Source organism: Chiloscyllium punctatum, chromosome 7 (genome assembly GCF_047496795.1).
Source record: "Chiloscyllium punctatum isolate Juve2018m chromosome 7, sChiPun1.3, whole genome shotgun sequence".
Taxonomy (NCBI): domain Eukaryota; kingdom Metazoa; phylum Chordata; class Chondrichthyes; order Orectolobiformes; family Hemiscylliidae; genus Chiloscyllium; species Chiloscyllium punctatum.
In genome coordinates, this window is record NC_092745.1 from 67,317,954 (window position 1) to 67,339,369 (window position 21,416).

The 21,416-nt window shown below is 40.6% G+C and overlaps 1 protein-coding gene and 1 long non-coding RNA gene across 3 annotated transcripts in view; one reads left to right on the plus strand and one right to left on the minus strand.

Moving 5' to 3' along the window:
- Window positions 1–15,825, minus strand: part of LOC140479766 (uncharacterized) — a 57,231-nt gene extending 41,406 nt beyond the window's left edge. The window contains exon 1 of the long non-coding RNA XR_011961117.1: window positions 15,661–15,825. This is a non-coding gene — a long non-coding RNA (uncharacterized lncRNA). The remainder of the gene's footprint in view (window positions 1–15,660) is intronic.
- The window catches only part of LOC140479765 (potassium channel subfamily T member 2), a 723,557-nt gene that overhangs the window by 689,228 nt on the left and 12,913 nt on the right, over window positions 1–21,416 (plus strand). For both annotated transcript variants that reach the window (XM_072573900.1, XM_072573901.1), the window contains one exon: window positions 16,780–16,864. In XM_072573900.1, coding sequence (XP_072430001.1) covers window positions 16,780–16,864 — 85 coding nt within the window. The remainder of the gene's footprint in view (window positions 1–16,779; window positions 16,865–21,416) is intronic.

Sequence of the window (21,416 nt, forward strand, 5' to 3'; positions counted from 1 at the left end):
TGCAATGTGACCTCCCAAATCCTATACTCAATGCTCTGACCAATAAAGGAAAGCATTCCAAACAACTTCTTCACTATCCTATCTATCTGCAACTCTACTTTCAAGGAACTATGTACCTGCACTCCAAGGTCTCTGTTTAGCAACACTCTCTAGGACATCACCATTAAGTGTATAAGTTCTGCTCTGATTTGCTTTTCCAAAATGCAGCACCTCACATTTATCTAATTTAAACTCCCTCTGCCACTCTTCGACCCATTGGCCCATCTGATCAAGATCCTGTTGTACTCTGAGGTAACCCTCTTCACTGTCCACTATACCTCCAATTTTGGTGTCATCTGCAAACTTACTAATTATACCTCCTATGTTCATATCCAAATCATTTAGCTATTGGGAGGACCAAAACCATTGTCTGAGATCTCTAACAGAACATCCATTCCCATCCACTAATTTTGTTGCCCTGCTTGGACTTTCTCTATGTCAGCATCACCCGTTCTCTACATAGCGTCCGATAGCACTTCCAGAATTCTGCAAAGCTCCAACACTAGATTCTTGTACATCCCTGACCCCCTTGTCCCAGCTATTAGCCTTTAACTGACTCAATCCAAACCTCTGGGATTCCCTTCCTAAATATCCCTCAATGTCTCTCTTCTTTAAAACTTCTTAGCATTTGACAAAATATTTAACTGTCTCTCCTAAAATTTATTCCTTTGGCTTCTATCGTGCTTCTGTTTTGCAGTTTGGGATGCTTTTATGTGTTATAGTTGCAATGTAAGCCATTATTGTTTTCAGCTTAATGTCGCAATAATTTAAAGGATAGGGAAAGTATCCGTTGAGTTATCTGGGTAAGGCTTGTCACTAATTTAGCTGCATGTACAGGTTTAAGTTGTGTAAGATTCTGTCTAGTTAATCCTGAAATCGAAACAATTATGTTCAAGTTACAAACCATTACCCACAAAGTAGGTCAGGAGGGCAAATGTACCCCTATTACTAGTTGATTAAAGTCCATAATTTGGAGAAGAATATGATTAAATGCCTTAGTTTGGGAAAGAATAATGGAATGCAATTTTTGGGGACAGTGAAGGACTCCATGGTTTCAAAGCTTATATACTTTGTGACAGACCCTAATTGTCAAGGGAAAATGCAAAAGGAAACTTCTCTCAGGACACTGAAACACATTGGAAACCAAAACCTCTGAGAAGTCTGGAGTCGATTGAAACCATCAGGACTCAGAAAATGATGCTGATTCTAGTGATGCAACACAATCCGGCTGAAGGTGACAGAAGCTGACAGGTGACAGATCCAGAAGCTGGGGCAATGGCCAAATAAACAGTTACTGCAGCTGCTTCTGTTTCTTGGAGATAATAGAAGAAGATTGACACCATCTGGAATAAACAAGTTAAGGAGATTCTGCAGATGTGTGCCAGTTTTGCTGAAGACCGTGCCTGTGAAATTATGTTTTACTTGTTCACAGGATGTGGGCATCACTAACTAGGCTGGCACTTACTGATCTCCAACCCTAATTACCGAGAGGGCAGTTAAGATTCAACCACTTTGCTGTAGATCCAGTGTCGCCTGTAGACCAGACCAGCTAAGGAAGTAGATTTCACTCACCATTAATGAGCCAGTTTTTTTTTGGTGACAGGTGACAGTGGTCACTGTTTGGGCAGATTTTAATTATGTTCAAATTTTACCATGTGCCTTGGTGGCATTCTTAACCATAATCCTCAAGACATGAGCCTTTTTTATTCCAGTTACTAGCCCAGTGACATTACCGGTCTGACACCATCTTCCCTGATTCAGGTCAGTTTTGCACTGTGGCTGTCTGGGGTTCAGGCTAAGTCAGAGAAGAGATGCTGAAATTGTTTGGGAGTGTGAAAGAGTCTTGAAGGACTTTGCAGATGACATTGATGTCATAATTATTGAGAGAACTGCTAAGCCAAATTATAAGAAATTGGATATAGTTCTTTGGCCTAAAGGGATCAGGGGTGTGAGGACAAAGTGGAACAGGGTTTTGAGTTGGATGATCAACAAGGTCAAGCAGACTCAAAGGGGGTGAATGGCCTACTCCTGCTCCTATTTTCTATGCTTCTGCAAGATCTGTCTTGGTTCAGTCTGCCATTTAATGTCTAACTTGATTCCAATTTGCCTATTAATTCATTTTTAACTTGTGTTGATTCTTAGTTTTAGAGTATAGCTAGTTATCTATGTTAGTATTTAGTATTTGTTTTGTTTGACTATTGTGCGATGAAATCTCTTTGGTTTTAAAATGTAGGTTGACCTCGTGACTTCATTCTTTCAATAAGTAACTGAGATTTCAGGCTTATTAACCTTATCAAGAGGTTTTTGATCTTGACCAAAAGCATAACAACTACAGGAAGGAACCATCTGGTACAACACCTCAGTGATGCCCTGATTATTTTTTTAATCCAGTATTACAATGAAAGGTAGTCACTTTTAACGCGTAAAAGTTAAAGTCGCTATAGTCTAAGCAGGGTATAGGGCTGGAGACAAATAGTGGTGGTTTAACCTGAGAATCATTACACCTCAGGCTAGGGGAGAGGTACAGAAGGAGAGTTCTTCACAGTAACTTCAGCCTGTAGTGTGACTCTGCATTGCAGACCAACCAGCTGAGCTAACCAACCCAGTTTAGGGGTAAAATATTTTCATGACCTGTGCAGTGAATTTTTCAACTCACTCACCTGATACCTGAGAAAGCAGAATGCACCACATGGCTGTGGAGTGGAGTGTTTTAATCTATCTTGAACTCAGTGTTGAAAATGCACCATTTCAGTGTAGGCTGGATATTTACTGTAAGTGAACTTATACTCTCTGTTTCTCGTTTCATCAAACTGTCGCACTGCTCACTCAACCGGTTCCTGATATAATGGTGTACCACTGTGACAAACAAGATGTTGCTGTAAAGTGTTGCACTGTACTGCAGCGTAATCACAATCTGAACTGGGTTTTCCACTGCTGTTACATCCTCACTGGGAATAGGATTTTAGCAGTTCTTTTTTGACCAAGCCACACTTTTTATGTTTATCCAAAGACAGGCAGGGAAATAATGTCTGGCCTGTCAAAATCAAATGAAGACTAGGAGAGGTGAACGAGGAAATCATAAACTTTTTGTTTTAATGTCCGTGGTGAGGATATTATTAGCTGCATGGAGGGCTTCAGCAGGATAGCTCCTGAAAATAGACATGGGAACAAAAGTTAAGAGTGCGGTGCTGGAAAATCACAGCAGGTCAGGCAGTATCCGAAGAGCAGGAGAATCGATATTTCTTCATCAGGATGAAGGGCTTATGCCTGAAATGTCAATTCTCTTGCTCCTCGGATGCTGCCTGACCTGCTGTGCTTTCCCAGCAACATACCCTCAATTCCAATCTCCTGCATCTGCAGTCCTCACTTTCTCCATGGGAACAAAAGTTCCTCCTGCCTGTACAAAGGAATATTTTGAAGATCAACTTATTTTGGTCAAGGTGGCAAGGAATTTGCCACAGCCTGCTTCACTTAATGTCACTGTGCTATGTGTGCCAAGAAACACTATGGCATCAGTGTCGGGGGAATGCTGTTAGCCGATTAAAAGATCATGCTTTGAACATGTTAAGCATGTCAGTTACTTTGGACGTTATCTGCATCTGTTTACTAGGATTATGCTGATGGTTCAAAAATCATAGATGACAGATATTGCTGCACTCTGGTTACTTAATCACGAATAACAATGAGGATGGGACTGTAAATGAGCTAGCTATTTACTTCTGTCTGTTTTCCTATTCTCTCTTGGTGTCTCAAAATGATAATACGTTGTTTGGATTATAGAATCCCTACCATGTGAAGGGAGGCCATTCAGCCTGTCAAGTCCATGAATGATCAGCCTAAGGGCATCCCGCTGAGACCTCCTCCCATAGTTAATTTACCTAACCTGCCTTTGGACACTGGGAGGAAACGAGAGCACCGGGGTTGGGGGTGGGGTGGGGGGGGAGAACGTGAAAACTCCACACAGGCAGTCAACCGAGGTTGAACCTGGGTCCCTGGTACTTGAGGCAGCAATGCTAACCACTGAACTACTATGCTCCCTTTTCGTCAAGAATTGACCTTCAGTCCCCCCAGTGACAAACCAACCAGAGTTTGTCACTTAGTCATCAAGACAAAGGGACTGTTGTAAATCTTGTCTGGATATGTATTCACGAGTAGTTAGTGTTCTTATTGATGAGCTTGATATTTTTCATGATCAATCTATTATGCCTTTACTGTCTAACGCCTCTTGTGAACTAATTACCTTAGCACCAACAGAGGGAGTGAAGATTACATTATTGAGCCTTAATATAACATAGAGCACTGGCCAGGGCAACCAAAATTAGCAACACTGTAGCTGGTATTGAGAGGTTTTCATGCAAATTCAAGTTTCTCTACTTAATGATGATAAAGGGATTGCAAACAGCCCAAGGTTTTTATCTGAAGGGTTATTTGTACACTTGGCAATTAAAGTGTCAAGTTGCTGCTGAGCAGCAATCAAATAAGCAAATTGAATGCTAAACCATATTGCTGAAACAGTGGAACGTAAAAGATTTGCTGCCGTGCTCCAAAGTGATCTGCTTGAAATGTAACTTTGAAGCTCTGAGCAATGTTAGTAATAGGAGACTGTTATGTTCTCGAGCTTGGGTAAATAAAAGCATTAAAATTGGCCTTAGTGTCAGAGGATTGAGTTATGATGAAAGTTTTGAAATGTTTAGGCTCCTTATTTTGTTAAAACACTACTAAGATGAAAAATCAATAGGATTATAATAAACCATATTGAAAAGACAATGACAGAGCCTTCAGGACACTAACAGGATTGTGAGGTTTTGACTTGTACATTCAAGAGGAACTTTTCTTTTGTATTGGTTCATGAGACCAGAATACCACTAGCCAGGACATCATTTATTGTCCTGCAGAGCATGGCGGTGAACTGCCTTCTTCAGCCACTACAGATTGTTACAACAGCATAGGAGCTGGAGGGAGGCAGCTCCATGTTTTTGAACCAGCAACACTGAACTAAAGGTGATATGTTTCCACGTCAAGTTAGTGTGTAGCTGATAGTGATGTTGACATATATGTGCTGCCCTTCTTAATCTAGGTGGTAGAGGTCATGGTTTTGGACGATGCTGTTGAAGGTATCTGAGAATTGAAGCAGTTCCTGACAAAAGCAGTATACAAAATGTTGGTGGAATACCTAATAACATAAATTCCATTCCTCTGGTCTCCTGGGCTAGTTTAATAGCCTCAAATTTCTTTTTTTGATTGAAGTTGGCCTTAGATTGTTGATCTTTTTTTTTGCCTCTCCCAGGAGAACAGCATTGGAGGAACTGTTAGAAATAATGATACTTAAGGCACCACAACTTGAGGCTAGATATAGTGACTGTTCTTTTCCTCTCACTTTATATGAATGAAGAATTCTTAAACTATAGTCAATCTTATAATGTAGGTAGCAACAACTGATTTGTGCATAACAAGGTCCATCAAACAATTATATGATAATGACCAGATCATTTGTTTTTATTGATGTGGATTGAGGGATAAATATTGGCTCAGACATCGGTCATCTATTAACCACTATAAGGTAATGTTTGAAGCAGAGTGTTTCCACTAATCCTATTTTCTCTAAGGGTCTAAGAGTCTGTTCAGTTAATGGTAGTAGAGGGTGAACCATTTGTGAGTCTTAACAAGAAGAGGCACTGAAGAGGTCTTAACTGCAAACTGGAGGTTATTGCATGATTACCAGCGATACAAATTACCTGAGTAATCACGCATGATGGGGTTTTCCAATGATACTTGACAGTGAAATCAACTTGACATTGGTTAGAGGTCCAGCAAGGCAAAAACTTTATTCTACTAGTACACATTCAGCTCACAATTCAATTAACAATGTAAAGTATTTAATTATATGAAGGAAACAATCACATGACCGTAAATAATACGAGTCAGTTACAGCATTGATGTCTTACTCGGAGACTACACCCCAGTGCTTATGATTAGATTCCCGACAGTGTGGAAACAGGCCCTTCGGCCCAACCAGTCCACACCGACCCTCCGAAGAGTAACCCACCCAGACCCATTTCCCTCTGACTAATGCGCCTAACACTATGGGCAATTTAGCATGGCCAATTCACCTGACTGTGGGAGGAAACTGGAGCACCCAGAGGAAACGTGCAAACTCCGCACAGTCACCCGAGGCTAGAATCGAACCTGAGATCCTAGTGCTGTAAGGCTGCAGTGCTAACCACTGAGCCACTGTGCCACTTAGTTGGAATCAATGTTTTCATTGTAAGGCCAGTTATGCTCCTACCATATCCTTGTTCAGTGACCATGTATCTACAGATGGCAAAAGGTTCCCATTCACAGTAATTATCTCTGTTATATTAAACAAGGTTCTACCTTACATACATTATTAAGGTCATGATTCATCCTGTAGCTAAACAGCTTATGTCCATTCCAGATCTGCATAGTTCTGAATTAAACCTGCATTTAGTATGTTTTGTTTTAGTCCTTTAAATGCCTTGACCATGAGTTCCCCCTACACCAAGCTCCCAGTCTGCTCTGCATCCATATTCCCTTTAATTTATCTATCTGGTTGTCTAATTAATTTGTGTCTATGTGCTCCTACATACATTATAATTAAGATGACCAGGAGCCAGCCCATTGAGAACCACAGCTGGAGTCTTTAATTCTCTAGTGTGCAACACATTCAGACCAGGTTGCACTAAAATAGTCACTGTCATTAACCTTTTCAGAACAATTACCTTATACAACAAAACCAAGAAGAACTCTTCTGCTGTTCTTCGAATAAAGCTGTTGGATCTTTTATACCCACTGAGAGGGCAGATGGAAGACAGCATGATCATGAAGGTGGTTCTCCCAATGCAAGGCTATCCCATTGCACTTCAGGTGTGCTGACATCTGTGTTGTCCTGAAATGTGGGATACTTGACTAAAAATTTGTGGCAGTGGGAGGAGTTTTTAAAAAGGTCTTGGTTTTAATACTTCATTTGAAGCAGAGGCAGCACACTGCTGCCTTACAGCATCAGGGACCTGGGTTCAATTCCACCTTCGGCTGACTAACTGTGTAGAATTTGCACATACTTCCTGTGTCTGCATGGGTTTCTGCCAGGTGCTCCAGTTTCCTCCCACAGTCCAAAGATCTGCAGATTAGGTGGATTGGCCAAGCTAAATTGCCTATAGTGTCCAGAGATATGTAGGTTAGGTGTGTTAGCTATGGGAAATGCAGGGATACAATAGGGGTGTGTCTGGATGGGATGCTCTTTGAAGGGTCGCTGTGGACTCGATGGGCTGAATGGCCTGCTTCCACACTCTAGGGATTCTAGGAGAGCACCTCCAACTACACTACCTGAGTGCTGCACTTGAGTCCAAACCACATCCGAAATCTTCTCACATGGAGGTGAAAGTGCTCACACTGAGCTACAGCTCATTCAGCATTTATAAGCTGAGAACAGAGTCCATGGTTTTAAAATCACCCAAGTATATCTTACATTCAAGCCTAATTGCAGCTGAAGCTTACATTTTGTTTAAGACTCCTCTTACAATGTGATCGAAGAACAAATAATGAATAAAATTGAATTTCAGAAATAAATAAAAATAGAATGGATGAATTCAATTGGCGCTGAAGCTAGAAACAAACAAAGTGCACATCAGGTTCAGTAAGCTTCTGGAAGGAGAAAAACAAATTGTTGTCTAAAATAACTGAACTAAATCTTCAGACCAGAGTCTAGAAAATGTCCTGCAGTAAAGTAAGATATTTTTACTTGTAACTTCTACTGAGTTTTGTCACAAGTCGAGAATGATCCCAAAGTGTAAACAATAAACTTTGCTTGTAAGCAAAGTTGGGCAATTTAAAGTCTCATAAACAATAGTGAGATGAGTCATCACTGGATTCATTTTGGTGTTGTTACCTTCAAGCCTTTTAATTATAGCCTCCATTTTCTTCACTGAACAGGGTGCATGAGATCTGGGTTGGCTATGTTCTCATCTGTTGGGGGTGGTAAGGTTGTAGGTTACTGTTTGGCACAGAGTTTTCACCAGAATATAATTCAGGAGGTGTAATCTGTGATATAGATCTTTCCTTCTGGTCTTGGGATTGCCGGTTCTGTTGTGTTTTGCTTTTTTTTCCGTTTAAATTTTAAATCTGCATTTGCAGCTTACTGTAATTTTCTATTTTTGTTTCACTTTACTTTCACATCTATTTGTTTGTTTCTCCCAAGCCTCCTAACGCTCCCACACTTTATGCAAAATAATTTGACCTTTTTATGTCTCTGTATCACCACATTGATAATATTTGGCAAAACCAAGGAACTCATTATTGGCTTTTGGTGGGATGTTACTCATGCCCCCCCTACAGACTAACAGCACAGAGGGGGAACAAGTGGAGAGTGTCAAGCTCCTGGGAGGGGTCATCCACTTCAAGCTTTCTTGGACTCTTCATGTGGAAGCACTGGTTACAAAGGCCCAACAATGTCTCTTCTTCCTCAGGCAGCTGAGGAAATTTGGCATGACAGCGAATACCGTTGCCAATCTTTATAGGTGTGCCATCGAGAGCATTCTGTCTGGATGAATCACTACCTGGTATGGTAAATGTACCATTCAACATCGGAGACGGTTACAGAGAGTGGTGAACTCAGCCCAGACAATCACAAAGGCCAACTTCCTACATATAGAATCCATCTACCAGGCCCACTGTCAAGGAAAGGCCGCCAGCATTGTCAAAGATCCATCCCACGCTGGCAATGTTTTTCTATAACCTCTACCACTGGGGAGAAGGTATAGAAACCTGAATACACACACCAACCGGTTTTGTAACACTTTCTACCCTATTGTTGTTAGAATACTGAATGGACTCACAAACTGAACATTTGCCTATACGTCTGTTTTGTTTTTGCCACTGTTTACCTATTATTTACTTATCTATGCTACTTAACTCTATGATCTGCCTGCATTGCTTGCAAGGCAAAGTTTTTCACTTTGCCCCAGTACACGTGACAATAAATTCAATTCAATTCAATTTTAAACCATCTAATACTTTTCTATGAAGTCTTCCCCCTTTCTATATTTGGGATATCTTCTAATTCTTTCTTACTTCCATTGTATTTTCATAGAAGCATAGAATCCAAAGCTGAGAAGACTATTCAACCCATTGTGCAAGTGTCAACCCTTTGTAAGAGCTATTCAGTGCCACTCCCCTGTACATTCCCCAAACTTGGTATATTTTTCTTTTTTCAAGTGCATTTTCATACCCCTTGTGAAAGTTATGACTGAATCTTTTCACCATGTTCTCATATAATGCATTTCAGTCATTAAAATTACTACATGAAAATATCTCTCTATCTCTTGTCTGCTTTTTTTGCTAATAATTGCTAATAATTTTGCTAATAATAATAACTTGAAAGGGTTCAGAAAAGATTTACAAGAATGTTGCCAGGGTTGAAGGATTTGAGCTATATGGAGAGGTTGACTAAGCTAGGGCTGTTTTCTCTGGAGTGCAGAGGCTGAGGGGTGACCTTATAGAAGATTATAAAATCATGAGGCCTGTGGATAGGGTAAATAGACAAGGTCTTTTCCCTGGAGTTGGGGAGTCCAGAACTAGAGGGCATAGGTTTAGGATGAGAGGGGAAAGATATAAAAGGGACCTAAAGGACAACATTTTGACATGGAGGATAGTGTGTATATGGAATGGGCTGCCAGAGGAAGTGATAGAAGCAAGTAGAATTGCAACATTTAAAAGGCATCTGAATGGATATATGAATAGAAAGGGTTTGGAGGAATATGGGCCAGGTGCTTGCAGATGGGACTAGATTAGGTTGGGATATCTGGTTGGCGTGGACAAGTCGGACCGAAGGGTCTGTTTCGTGCTGTACATCTCTATGACTTTATGACTCTAACTCAAAGTCAGTAACCTCTGGTCACTGACCCACAACAACCTAACTTTCATCAAAGTCCCTCATAGATTTGAATATCGCTATCAAATTTCCTCTTCACCCTTTCTACTCTTAAGGGAAGATTCTCAGCTCAAGTCTTTCCATATTGTTAAAGGCCTTCACCCTACCTCTTAATATTTTTCTAACTTTATCTGCTTCATAACGTTTGAGCCCTGAGTTCTAATGAAGGATCCCACATATTGAGATAGAAGTTAAAAATCTTTGTGTTTGAATGTTGACTGGCCTGCTGAGTTACCACTTGACACCACTTAAAGTTCTTTCTCTTTAGATTCCACTTATCTTTTACTGACAGCAACTCAAATATCCTTGAAAGGATAACAATAAGTAGACCTGTGAATTACAGTGTTTACCCTTATTTTTGATGCTGGATATCTGTTGGTCAACATACATGGAGATACGATGGTCACTTGCTTTGACTCGCAGCAAAGATTCATGGGCCTGAAATATCAACTCCACTTTCTTTCTCTGCAGATGCTGAGTGTTTCCAGCACATATGGCTCTAATCTGCCAGTCAGGTAGCAATCTCCAAGTCCAATTCAGTCATGCTTCATTAACTTGGTTATGTGAGACGTGGGCGAGTAATATTTGGTCAAGCTGCTGTTGTCAAGGTTTTCTTTTGCATGTCTGAATCTAGTTTAAATTGACAACTTCGTTTTTTTTAAGCCCAAGTAAAGACAGAAGGAAATAACCCAAATTGCAATACTAATGCTGCAAGCTGGCTCAACTGAAGATTGGACAGCAGGCTATGAATAAATTAATTGGTCATAGCTGTGTTATTGAATTCTTCAGAGTAGTTTCACTTTCTACAGCATTTTCCAGTTAATCAGCAGAGAGTTGATATAAATAAGGCTTCACTTTAACTTGTGTATGGTTTGTCTGAGTCTGACCAAGGATGTTCTTAGTCATCATTACTTCAACTTACCATTACAATGTTTTAAAAGAGAAATAGTTGCTTAAAAGGATAGTGTGTTTGCCCGTTGCCACAATGGCTCACCAAATTTGTTTCATACCAATCAAATTCAAACACTCACGCCAATTCAAAGGTCTGCAATTTCGTACCTTTGAAATGTACCAGTTTAAGCAGGGCCATTGGTACTATGTGCGAAGTGATTAAAAGCTTCATGGGATTTGAGAACATGAACTTAAGCAAACAGAAAAAGGCTTTAGTTCATTCAGTACTGTTCTGTCAAAGAAACCCATAGCTGACTTCCTGTTTTAAACAATGCATATGTGATCTGTAAATAACACTTCTTATAATCATAGAAGTTACTGCAATTGCTGAAATTTAAGGGTATGCACAATGCCAATTGTTATTTGTAAGAATTAACAAGCAAATACCCCTGCATAGTATTTGCTACTGCCTTAAATTCAACTGAATCATTTCATGAAAACCTTGTTGTCATGGCATGTTTTGTAAGATACTTTTTAGGGTCATTGAGCAACAGACAGAAACTGTTGTGCCTAATTAATGATTTCAGCTGCAGGCATCACTTAAAGCATTGATAACTTTTACGAAGGGCACATTTTGTATTTACTCTTTAGAGGCCACATGGAACAAATTTATAAAACAGTAATAAGCATCTGAACAGTACTTCATTGCAAAATAATTGAAAGTGATCCCTCGTTAGGGCTGACAAATACTCCTGACTCACCATCATTCTGAAAAGACTAATGTAATTGTTTTGATAGTGACTTCACTGCTGTCGGTCTGACTGCATACTTAACAGACTACCATCCTGAATCATGTGGGATATTTCTTGTTCTATAATTGACAATCTTTACATTCAAGAATGATTCAAAGTTGACATTTTTTAAAAAAGGAAAGAAATACTGCAATTTAAAAGAAAATATCAAATTTGGCAGCTTGTTTAAAAAAAATTTCTCCCATGTTTACAAAGATATCTTCTGGTAAGCTTTAAAGCAACCTTTATTTTACAATGTATATTTTTCAACACACATGGGAAACAATTATTTTTGTTTGCTGTGTCTTTATAATAAGCTTGGAATATAAACAAAGTGTTTCTTCTTTTTCCCTTTAAATTCCCAGGATAGTTGTGCAGTAAAAATCAGGTTAGTCTTGTCTCAAGAGGTCACTTGTGAGTTATTTTGTTTGTGGAATAATTTACAGAATGTTTCTGCCTATTTCACAACTGTAGTAAACATAGTCTGATATTTAATGTAATTTGAACCCGACTTTAATACCTGACACCTTCATGGGCTAAAGTGATTTTCTTTAAAAAGAACAAATACTGATCTAAAATGGCTGCTGTAATCACCTGACCACAGATTGAGGCAAGTCGAGGAATCCTAAATTGAATACACTTTGTCCAAAGACAATGAAAACAGACAACTCAGTTACCATAAAGACATTTGTATCTCCTTTTTAATTCGTGTTAACATGTTAAAGCACTGAGTTGCCTGCAGGGTATCCAGCTTTGAAAAATAGTGAGGGTGGACTGCAGAATACACGAAAGGTCTCTATTTCAGCGGATAACTTCAAGTAGCAAAGAGAGAGAAGAATATGCCTTCATGACAAGAGGACCGGAAGGCATGCTGTCTCTATCTCTCCACATGGGCGGCATGGTGGCACAGTGGTTAGCACTGCTGCCTCACAGCGCCTGAGACCCGGGTTCAATTCCCGCCTCAGGCGACTGACTGTGTGGAGTTTGCACGTTCTCCCCGTGTCTGCGTGGGTTTCCTCCGGGTGCTCCGGTTTCCTCCCACACTCTAAAGATGTGCAGGCCAGGTGAATTGGCCATGCTAAATTGCCCATAGTGTTAGGTAAGGGGTAGATGTGGGGGTATGGGTGGGTTGCGCTTCGGCGGGGCGGTGTGGACTTGTTGGGCCGAAGGGCCTGTTTCCACACTGTAAGTAATCTAATCTAATGTTTTGACGTTTCTTGGAAGAAGCACCCAGTGAAAAAACAACTTGGAAAACCCACTGTTCACCAAGAACCAAGAACTCAACAAATTTCGCGCTACTGATGAGGAAACAAGAGGATCCAAACAGTCATGCACTCAGGTTTCAATCTCGCACCTCACAGCTTCTGAGAACTTTAAACTGCATATACTTTTATCTCTTGTTTGTACTGGACACCCTCCACTCTTCTTTTTAAACTTAGTACCATGTTCGTATAAGTTGAATATCACAGTCATATTACATTTCCATGATAATAAATAACAAAATTTCTTCATTTCACTCAAGGATATCTTTTCAAGCAGCCTTGGAACTGACTCCATCATTTGAATCTAGTAAACTAAGGCTAGATCGACATGTGTTAATTGCATGCTAAAAAAAATTCATTTGAACCGACCAGGAGAGGTTTGAAAAAGACGAGAGCTTATTCATTCCCCGCCCCATTAACTGGTTATAAAGTCTGAAAGACAACTAGCATGAACTGCATTTGAAAACTGAGTAACACCCTCTGCCACATTATTTTTGTTAAAATTATAGTGTTGCTCTTTCTTGTATTTTCAGGATTTTTGTTTCTATCGAGTTTTAAGATTATTTGCTCATTAGCAAAAGGCTCACATTGCAATTTATTTATAAACACTTTATGTTGTGGATCTTCAAGGCTGATGCTCAGAAGAGGGAAAGCAGTTGAATAATTCCCAAAGGATGGTGTGATGACATTAATTGCAATAACCTCATTATCCTGCTGCATACCTAAACTGCGTAACAAATGATGATTGCTGTTGAAGAAGAATGTTCAAATAAAATCCAGATTACAGATTGAAAGCATACAAAAAAATTGTACCAAACAATATAAAGTTATGATTTAATAAGGCTAGTGCTGGAACATGGGAAAATTCAAATGCAGATATTGAGTGGTCAGGATATTGAACTTATGTTACTGAGCAGTCAAAACCAGGAACATCTCTTACTGAACCTCAGCGGAGGCTTACAAAAGAATATACTTTACATCGCACAAGAGAACTATCAGGTATTTGTACAACAAATAACGTTAGTGTGTCTGACACTAGGGTTGTGGAATGAGTGCAGCCTGAGTCAAGTAAACACAGGAAGAATGTTCCCAATGGTTGGAGAGTCCAGAACTAGGGGTCACAGTCTAAGGATATCGGGTAGCTCATTTATGACTGAGATGAGGAGAAATTTCTTCATCCACAGCGCCTGTAGGATTCTCCACCACAGAACGTGATTGTGGTGATTGTAATTCTTCCTGCTAAAGGGGTCAAAGAATATGTGGCAAAAGCATGAACAGAATGGCAGAGAGGCCCAAATGGCCTAATCCTGCTCCTAATTTCCATGCTCCTATATTTCAAGGTTTTGACATGTCTCATGATTCACACTAAAATGTGGCAACAATGTGAAACAATTTCAAATCAAAACCAAAGCTAACATTGTGGAGTATTTTTAAAGCGAATATAGATAACTTTTTAAACAGTAAAGGAGTTAAGGGATATGGTGAGAGGGTAGGTAAATGGAGCTGAGCCCTTAGAAAGATCAGCCACGATCCTATTGAATGGCGGGGCAGGCTCGAAGGGCCAGATGGCCTACTCTTGCTCCGAGTTCTTACGTTCCACTAAACCTGCATCCTGGACCATCAGAAAGATCAAGGTATGCTCTCTCCAAACCACTCCATATACAATCTTAGCCACTTTATGTCTGCAAAAAATAGTGTAAAAACCAGTAATGTATCACTGAAAAAGAACTGTGTTTCAGACTCAGGAGTGAAGCTGCAGCCTCCAAAAGGCAGATACTTGACACTGATGTCAATAGAAAAGAAATTCAGGAAGGTGTAAAATGAGAATTCAGTATTGCCAATTTTGTGTCATCCTCCAAAACTAATTTGACCCCTTTTTTTGTTTAGATTAGATTGCTGCCCTACATTTGAAGGTGATTTCACTGATTTCTACTCACGTTTTGCATGTTACCAGGGTTGGAGGGTTTGAGCAATAGGGAGAGGCTGAATAGGCTGGGACTGTTTCCCTGGAACAGCGGAGGCTGAGAGGTGACCTTATAGAGGTTTATAAAATCATGAGGGGCATGGATAGGATAAAGAGATAAGGTCTTTTTCCTGGGGTGGGGGAGTCCAGGACTAGAGGGCATAGGTTTAGGGTGAGATGGGAAAGATGTAAAAGTGACCTAAGTGGCAAGTTTCTCAAGCAGAGGATGGTGCGTGTATGTAATGAGCTGCCAGAGGAAGTGGTGGAGGCTGGTACAATTACAACATTTGAAAGACATCTGGATGGATATATATAGGAAGGGTTTACAGGGATGTGGGCCAAGTGCTGGCAAATGGGACTGGATTAGGTTAGGATAACTAGTTGGCATGGACGAATTAGACCAAAGGTTTTGTTTCCTTGCTGTACAATTCTATAACTCTTTCCAATGATTTTAATGTAACCTTCACATTGACTGTATCTTCTTAATTATATCCTGTGACACATGTTTAACTGAAAGTCACAAAAACAGTATCAACTAAGAAAACAAAGCAAAGGAAAGCACATAAATCTATTTAAAACCCTTCATGGCCTTTGCAAGTGTTAAGGTGTTTTGCAAAGTACTGCAGCAGGTTAACAATGTGCTTATAAATGCTCAGCATTCTCATAGCAGAAGTGAAATCTTGTCGACATTAAAATATAAAATCTTTGTATGAATTTAACTTGCTTTTATCTGATGTACTTTGAAGTGGAACAACTTGTATCACTTACTTTCATCTGAACACCAAGATTAATTCTTCTGATGGAATGTGCCGGTTTTACTGAGGTAACAAAGCTTATGTTGCAGAGACAGCAGAGGAGCAGCATTGTTCACACAGTTCATGCATATTTTTTGCAGAGGGCCTACAGCAGGGTGCCTTTCATTCAGAAGCTTCTTTGCTCAGAGGCAGATGATAGCTTGACCTTTGCTGAGGAGGATGCTGGGAATGTATTAAGTGGGATTTAGGGAATCGCTTGCGAATGTATTAAATAACACAAAGCAATAGGAAAGGTCGAAGGAAAGGTTGCAACAAATTTTGCTGTCAATAGATTGGATATCAAAGGTAACCCAGAAGATGATAACTTTCGTAATGAATTGCAGTGGTTATGACAACATGTTCCACTCTACATAGCCTTTTTATCAGAGTAATAGAACAAAAACCTTAATTCTAAACATGTGTTCGAACTTTAAAAGCTGCTGTACTAAAAATGTCAATGTTTTTGCAATGTAGTTCAGTAATGAACACCTCAGTGTCTTGATATATAATATAGAATCTGATTTCCTCTGGATTTATTTTAACTTTAAGTGTATAACAAGTTCCTCGTATATATAAAAATACTTCAGCTGTTACACATCAGTTAAAAAAATGAAGTATTTTTAATCTGTTGTCCCCATTTGTCTTAATATGTAACTGCTACAGAATAATAGAACATTGTTTTTACAGTTTCCTGTAGTGATGTATGTTTACTCTTAAAAGAAAATACCTTGGGAGCAACTTGCTATTGTCTTTTTTGTTACTGCAATAGGCACAGTGTTCATAAGGCCACATTTATGATACATTGATGTTTCTGTTTAATTCTTTTGAACCTTGTGGTGATGGCTTGGAAAGGTAAAGAATTCCTTTATAATGGCCCAGTGACATTGAAAGACACTAATATGTGCCACGTTCAGGATGCTTGTTTGAGTTAGAGGGGAATTTGGAGGTCATGATACTTGCACATATCATATCTCTTCTCCTTTTGCCTGTGTTGTTGGCAGAGGGGAACAGGTATAGTGTGCAGGTAAGGTTGCAGGAGAATTGCTTTCCTTGACCAGCACAGGTCACTCACAATGTCCTTACTTTGTTTCAGATGAAATGAATGATCACCAGAACACGCTGTCATATATTCTCATCAATCCATCACCAGATATGAGACTGGAACTGAATGATGTTGTGTAAGTTATTTATTTAGTAAGTCATTTATTTTGTTTTAGGATATTATACAACATACCAACAGTTTCCAGCCAAGCAACTCTGAATGAAAGGTTAAAAGCAGTTTGGAGAATTTATGTTCTGGTGTCAGGCGACAAATTCTGACTTATTGTCTGGTCCAGTTCACACTCCAGACAAATCATCCAGCACACAATAGTTTGAAAGTTCAACTCTTCTGGAATCATCGAATATTTACAGCACAGAAGGGCATTATTTGGGTTATTAAGCTAAGTGTTATTTTACTCGTCCTTCTCACCCTGCCCAGTCAACCCTGCCCCTGCATTTTCTTTTCCTTTTAATATCAAATTCCTTTTTGAAATCTACAGTTGAATCTGCCTCCACTCCATGCTCAGGCAGTACATTCCAGATTCTAACTACTGACTGTACCAAAAGACTTTTCCTCATGTCCACCTTAAATATTTGCACTTTTGGTTCTTGACCCTTCCACCGATGAGAAATGTTTCTTCCCATCTATTCTGTCCAGACCCATCATGATTTTTCTTAAAAATTGTTTATAACTCCTCTGACGAGGCTAAAATTTATTACCTATCCCTGAGTGCCCAGAGTTAACCACATTACAATGGGTCTGGGGTCACATGTCGGCCAGTCTAGGTAATAATGGCAGATTTCATTCTCTGGAGGGCACTAGTGGATTTTATAGCAATCACTTGTGGGTGCATAGTCACTGTTGGGCTAGCTTCTTATTGCAGGTTTAAATGTTATCACCTGCTGTGGATAGAATTCAAACCAATATCCCCAGAACACAATCTGGGATTTTGTATTGCAAGTTCAGTGATGTTGCCATTGCATTTATGAACACAAGGGTTGAAAGATCCAACCCATCTGCTACTTCCCAAGATGCTTCTCAGAGACAAGGAGTGCCTTGCCATTATGACTTCCTTCCTTCTTGGGTTGTGTGAAGAGCTTCCTTAACTCTAACATGGTAGCCACCTAATAGTGTGTACCACTAAAATGGCAGTCAATCTGATGTGCCGATTGAAATTGCATATATAGGTCTTTGCAATGATCTGTCCGTCCTACCTATGTGACCTCCTCCTATATCCAGGTGCAGAACTGTGGTCCAAGGCAAGGGTGGAGGGGACTTGCTCTGCAGTGGAAGATTTGGGCTGCTGACACCAGAAACTTTATAGCTAGAGGGACTAGCCGTACCTTAGAGTATCCTGCCCAGATTTAGGGTCATTCTACTCAGCTGCAACTTCTGTAGGGTTGGGGATTGTATGCCAGGAGGAGGTGGAGGGGCCTGGTACCTCAGATCACCCTGATAGAAACCTTCTGGAGAGTTTCAGTAAGTATTTTCTGCTCTGTCTGGGTGCCTACTGGCACCATCTGCTTCCTTCGAGAGGCAGGAACACCTGGACTGAGGTTGATGTCTCTCCTCCTCCTCTCACTTGGCTCCTGATGCAGAGCTAAATGTGATGGAGAGCAGCTCAGTGTGCATTTCCAATGAGGGTTCTGCTGAACCCCATTATCAGTGGAAGCTGCCGACCTGTCCACAGAGACAGCCAGACATCCGCATCTTGGAACCAGCACAACACTAATAACGCCAGTGGACTCCTCCAACATTTGACCTGTTTTGCTGCCTGTCTCTGATAGACCAGCCTGCTGGTTGTGTGGCAGTGCTTTTTTAAACAAGTTATTAATGGACTGACACCCAGGGATTATCTTCAGCCCTGGTGCGTGAGCAGGTCTCCAGTAGTCCTCTGAGTGCCAGCGACCTGTGGCTGACCAGGTTGAGCTCCCGATCTGGGCACTGTGCCAACAAGGTGTCAGTATCTGAGCTGCTGGAGGGTGGAGGAGACAGCCTTGTCAATGCATTTTCCAAGGGATCTGTCACTTCCTCCTGAGAGGTGGAGGAAGAGCCGGAGGACTGGCAGAGGTTGTGGGGGTGCCATGGTATCTGTATAAGAGGAGAGGCCACTAGTTGTTTCATGGTGGTTGAAGCTGGAACATGTTAAGATCTCATTAACAATAATGGTAGTGGGAGAGCAGCACAATGAAGCTTTCTGTGTTGTCTGGGCACCTGATGTGATTAGTCTTGATCCTCTCCAGCCATCTTGAGGATCCTGTGCCCATGAGGGGGTCAAGAGCCAAATTTCTGCTGCTCATCTTGGCCTTCTTGACCCGGTTATGAGACATTTGTTTCTGTAATGAAGAAGGATTGATTGAGATGAAAGTGGCTGGAAGAGCAGTTTATGGTGACACCCAAACAGGAAAGATGGTGAGGTGTCCTCAGGGAATGAGTAGAAAGCACAGAGGGCAGGATGTGGTAGTAATTTAGGAAGGTGCGAGGGGTAAAAGCCATTGAAAGGACATGTTGCATGCAATGGTCAAAGTGATACACCATTATTTTTGGTGATATTATGGTGTAGATGCAGAGTTAATGTAAGAGGAAGCAGAGAGAAAATGTTGGCACTAACCCTCAAGGAGTGTGGAAGGTTGTTGGCTTCCTTCAACACTGCTGGGCTTTCATTCGGTCGAAGAAACGGGATTTAGTCTGGATTTGGTGGTGATTTCCAGGAAGGGGGATGGTCTGGGCCTCCTCCTCACCGACTTGTCCACCAGCACCTCCACATCCTTGATGATGAAGCAGATTGCTAGCTTCTCTTGCTGAGACTTATCCTCTGCCGTAATGGCCAAGCACCGCTGTGTAAAAGCCAGTTCGTGACTTGTAGCATTTGAATTGGCATGCAGCTGGGTTTAAACACAGTGCCCATAGGGTGGGTGGCAGAATTAGTCAGAAATGGTGAGCATGCCTATCTCTGTTGCCGTGTGATAGAATGGGATGGGCACTGCGGAGTTCAGATGGATAATTAATGAGGTGGGCAGCAGAAGAAAATCCAAGGTGCGCATACAACGAGACATGTTCATGGAAGTCCCTGAAGTCGCACAATTGGAAAATAAGAAAATTCAGCCCTATGTCTCCCAAGTTACCGCCTGTTTGTAACTGTGCCCTGCGCACCCAGCTCATTGGCAGTTTTTGAAAAAAAAACTCACTATTGCTAAATGCTCAGAAATTCTGTTATATATGTACTCCAGTCCGAAAGCTTCTCACTGTCACTCTCAGTTACCTGTCACTTGTCCAACTTCGTATCCACACTGCCCTGTTCCTCCTGTTACTTGGATTTCAATTTTATCGGCAAGCCGATTATATGGCATTTTGTGAAATGCCTTTTGGAAGTCCACTAGGAGAAAGTGAGGATTGCAGATGCTGGAGTATCAGAGTCGAGAGTCTGGTGCTGGAAAAACACAGCAGGTCAGGCAACATCCAAGGAACAGGAGAATCGACGTTTTGGACATAATTCCTGATGAAGGGCTTATGCCCGAAACATTGATTCTCCTGTTCCTCGGATGCTGCCTGACCTGTGTTTTTCCAGCACCACACTCTTGACTTTTGGAAGTCCACGTCAACCCTAACTTTTATTTCATAAAAATGTCGATCAAGTTAAGTAAATACAATTTAATACAAATCCATGCTACTTTTCTTTCTTAATTTAGATTTGTCCATGCAATGATCATTTTGTAGATTATCATTACTGAGAGATGTTTTCCCATGGCGTTGAAACAGGCCCGTATGTAGCTGCTGTGTTTATTCTGGCACCCTTTTTTGAACAAGGGTGTGACATTTGCAATTCTTTGCTGTCATTATCCCCTATATTGAAATTACAGCAATACTGACCATAATCAGTATATATACCTTACTTCTCTCAGTACACTTGGATGCATCTGACTCGGTATCAATTTTAAGTACTCTAGCTTGTCTGATACCTTTTAATCAAGTCAATCCAGTATCTCAATTATTATACTTTGGCAGAATTTTTTTGGAAAGTCAAATGAAAAGTACTCATTTAACATATCATTTTGATTATTTACATGCCTATACAAGACTTCTGGATTTCCTTTTATACTACCTCTTTGTCCAATGTTAGTTTCTATTTCTCTTGAATTTCTGTATTCAGTCTGGTTTATTAACCCAATAGCTATCACGTACCTCCCTTTTTCTGCTTCATCTCTCTATCGCTTTCATTATCCAGGGTCGCACTTCCTTTCTCCCTTGTCAGAAGGTACCTTGATTAGATTACAGATTAGATTACTTACTGTGGGAGGAAACTGGAGCACCCGGAGGAAACCCACGCAGACACGGGGAGAATGTGCAAACTCCACACAGACAGTTGCCGGAGGCGGGAATTGAACCTGGGTCTCTGGCGCTGTGAGGCAGCAGTGCTAATCACCGTGCCACCTCAAACTATCTGATCAAACTATCTCTTTTTTCAAAAAGACAACCAATTGTTCCGTCACAGTATTGCCTGTCAATCCTTGACTCCAATTTACCTCAGGACATTCCCATTCTCTGACCTTATTGGAATCTGAGTTCAGTTAAAGATTTTGGTATTCACAGAACACATTTTAATCCAATAATTAAGGCAACAAATTACAAAATTTATTTTGAAAATGGCCTTTTGAAATGCTTGAATTCGGAAATTGAATTCTTTGAGC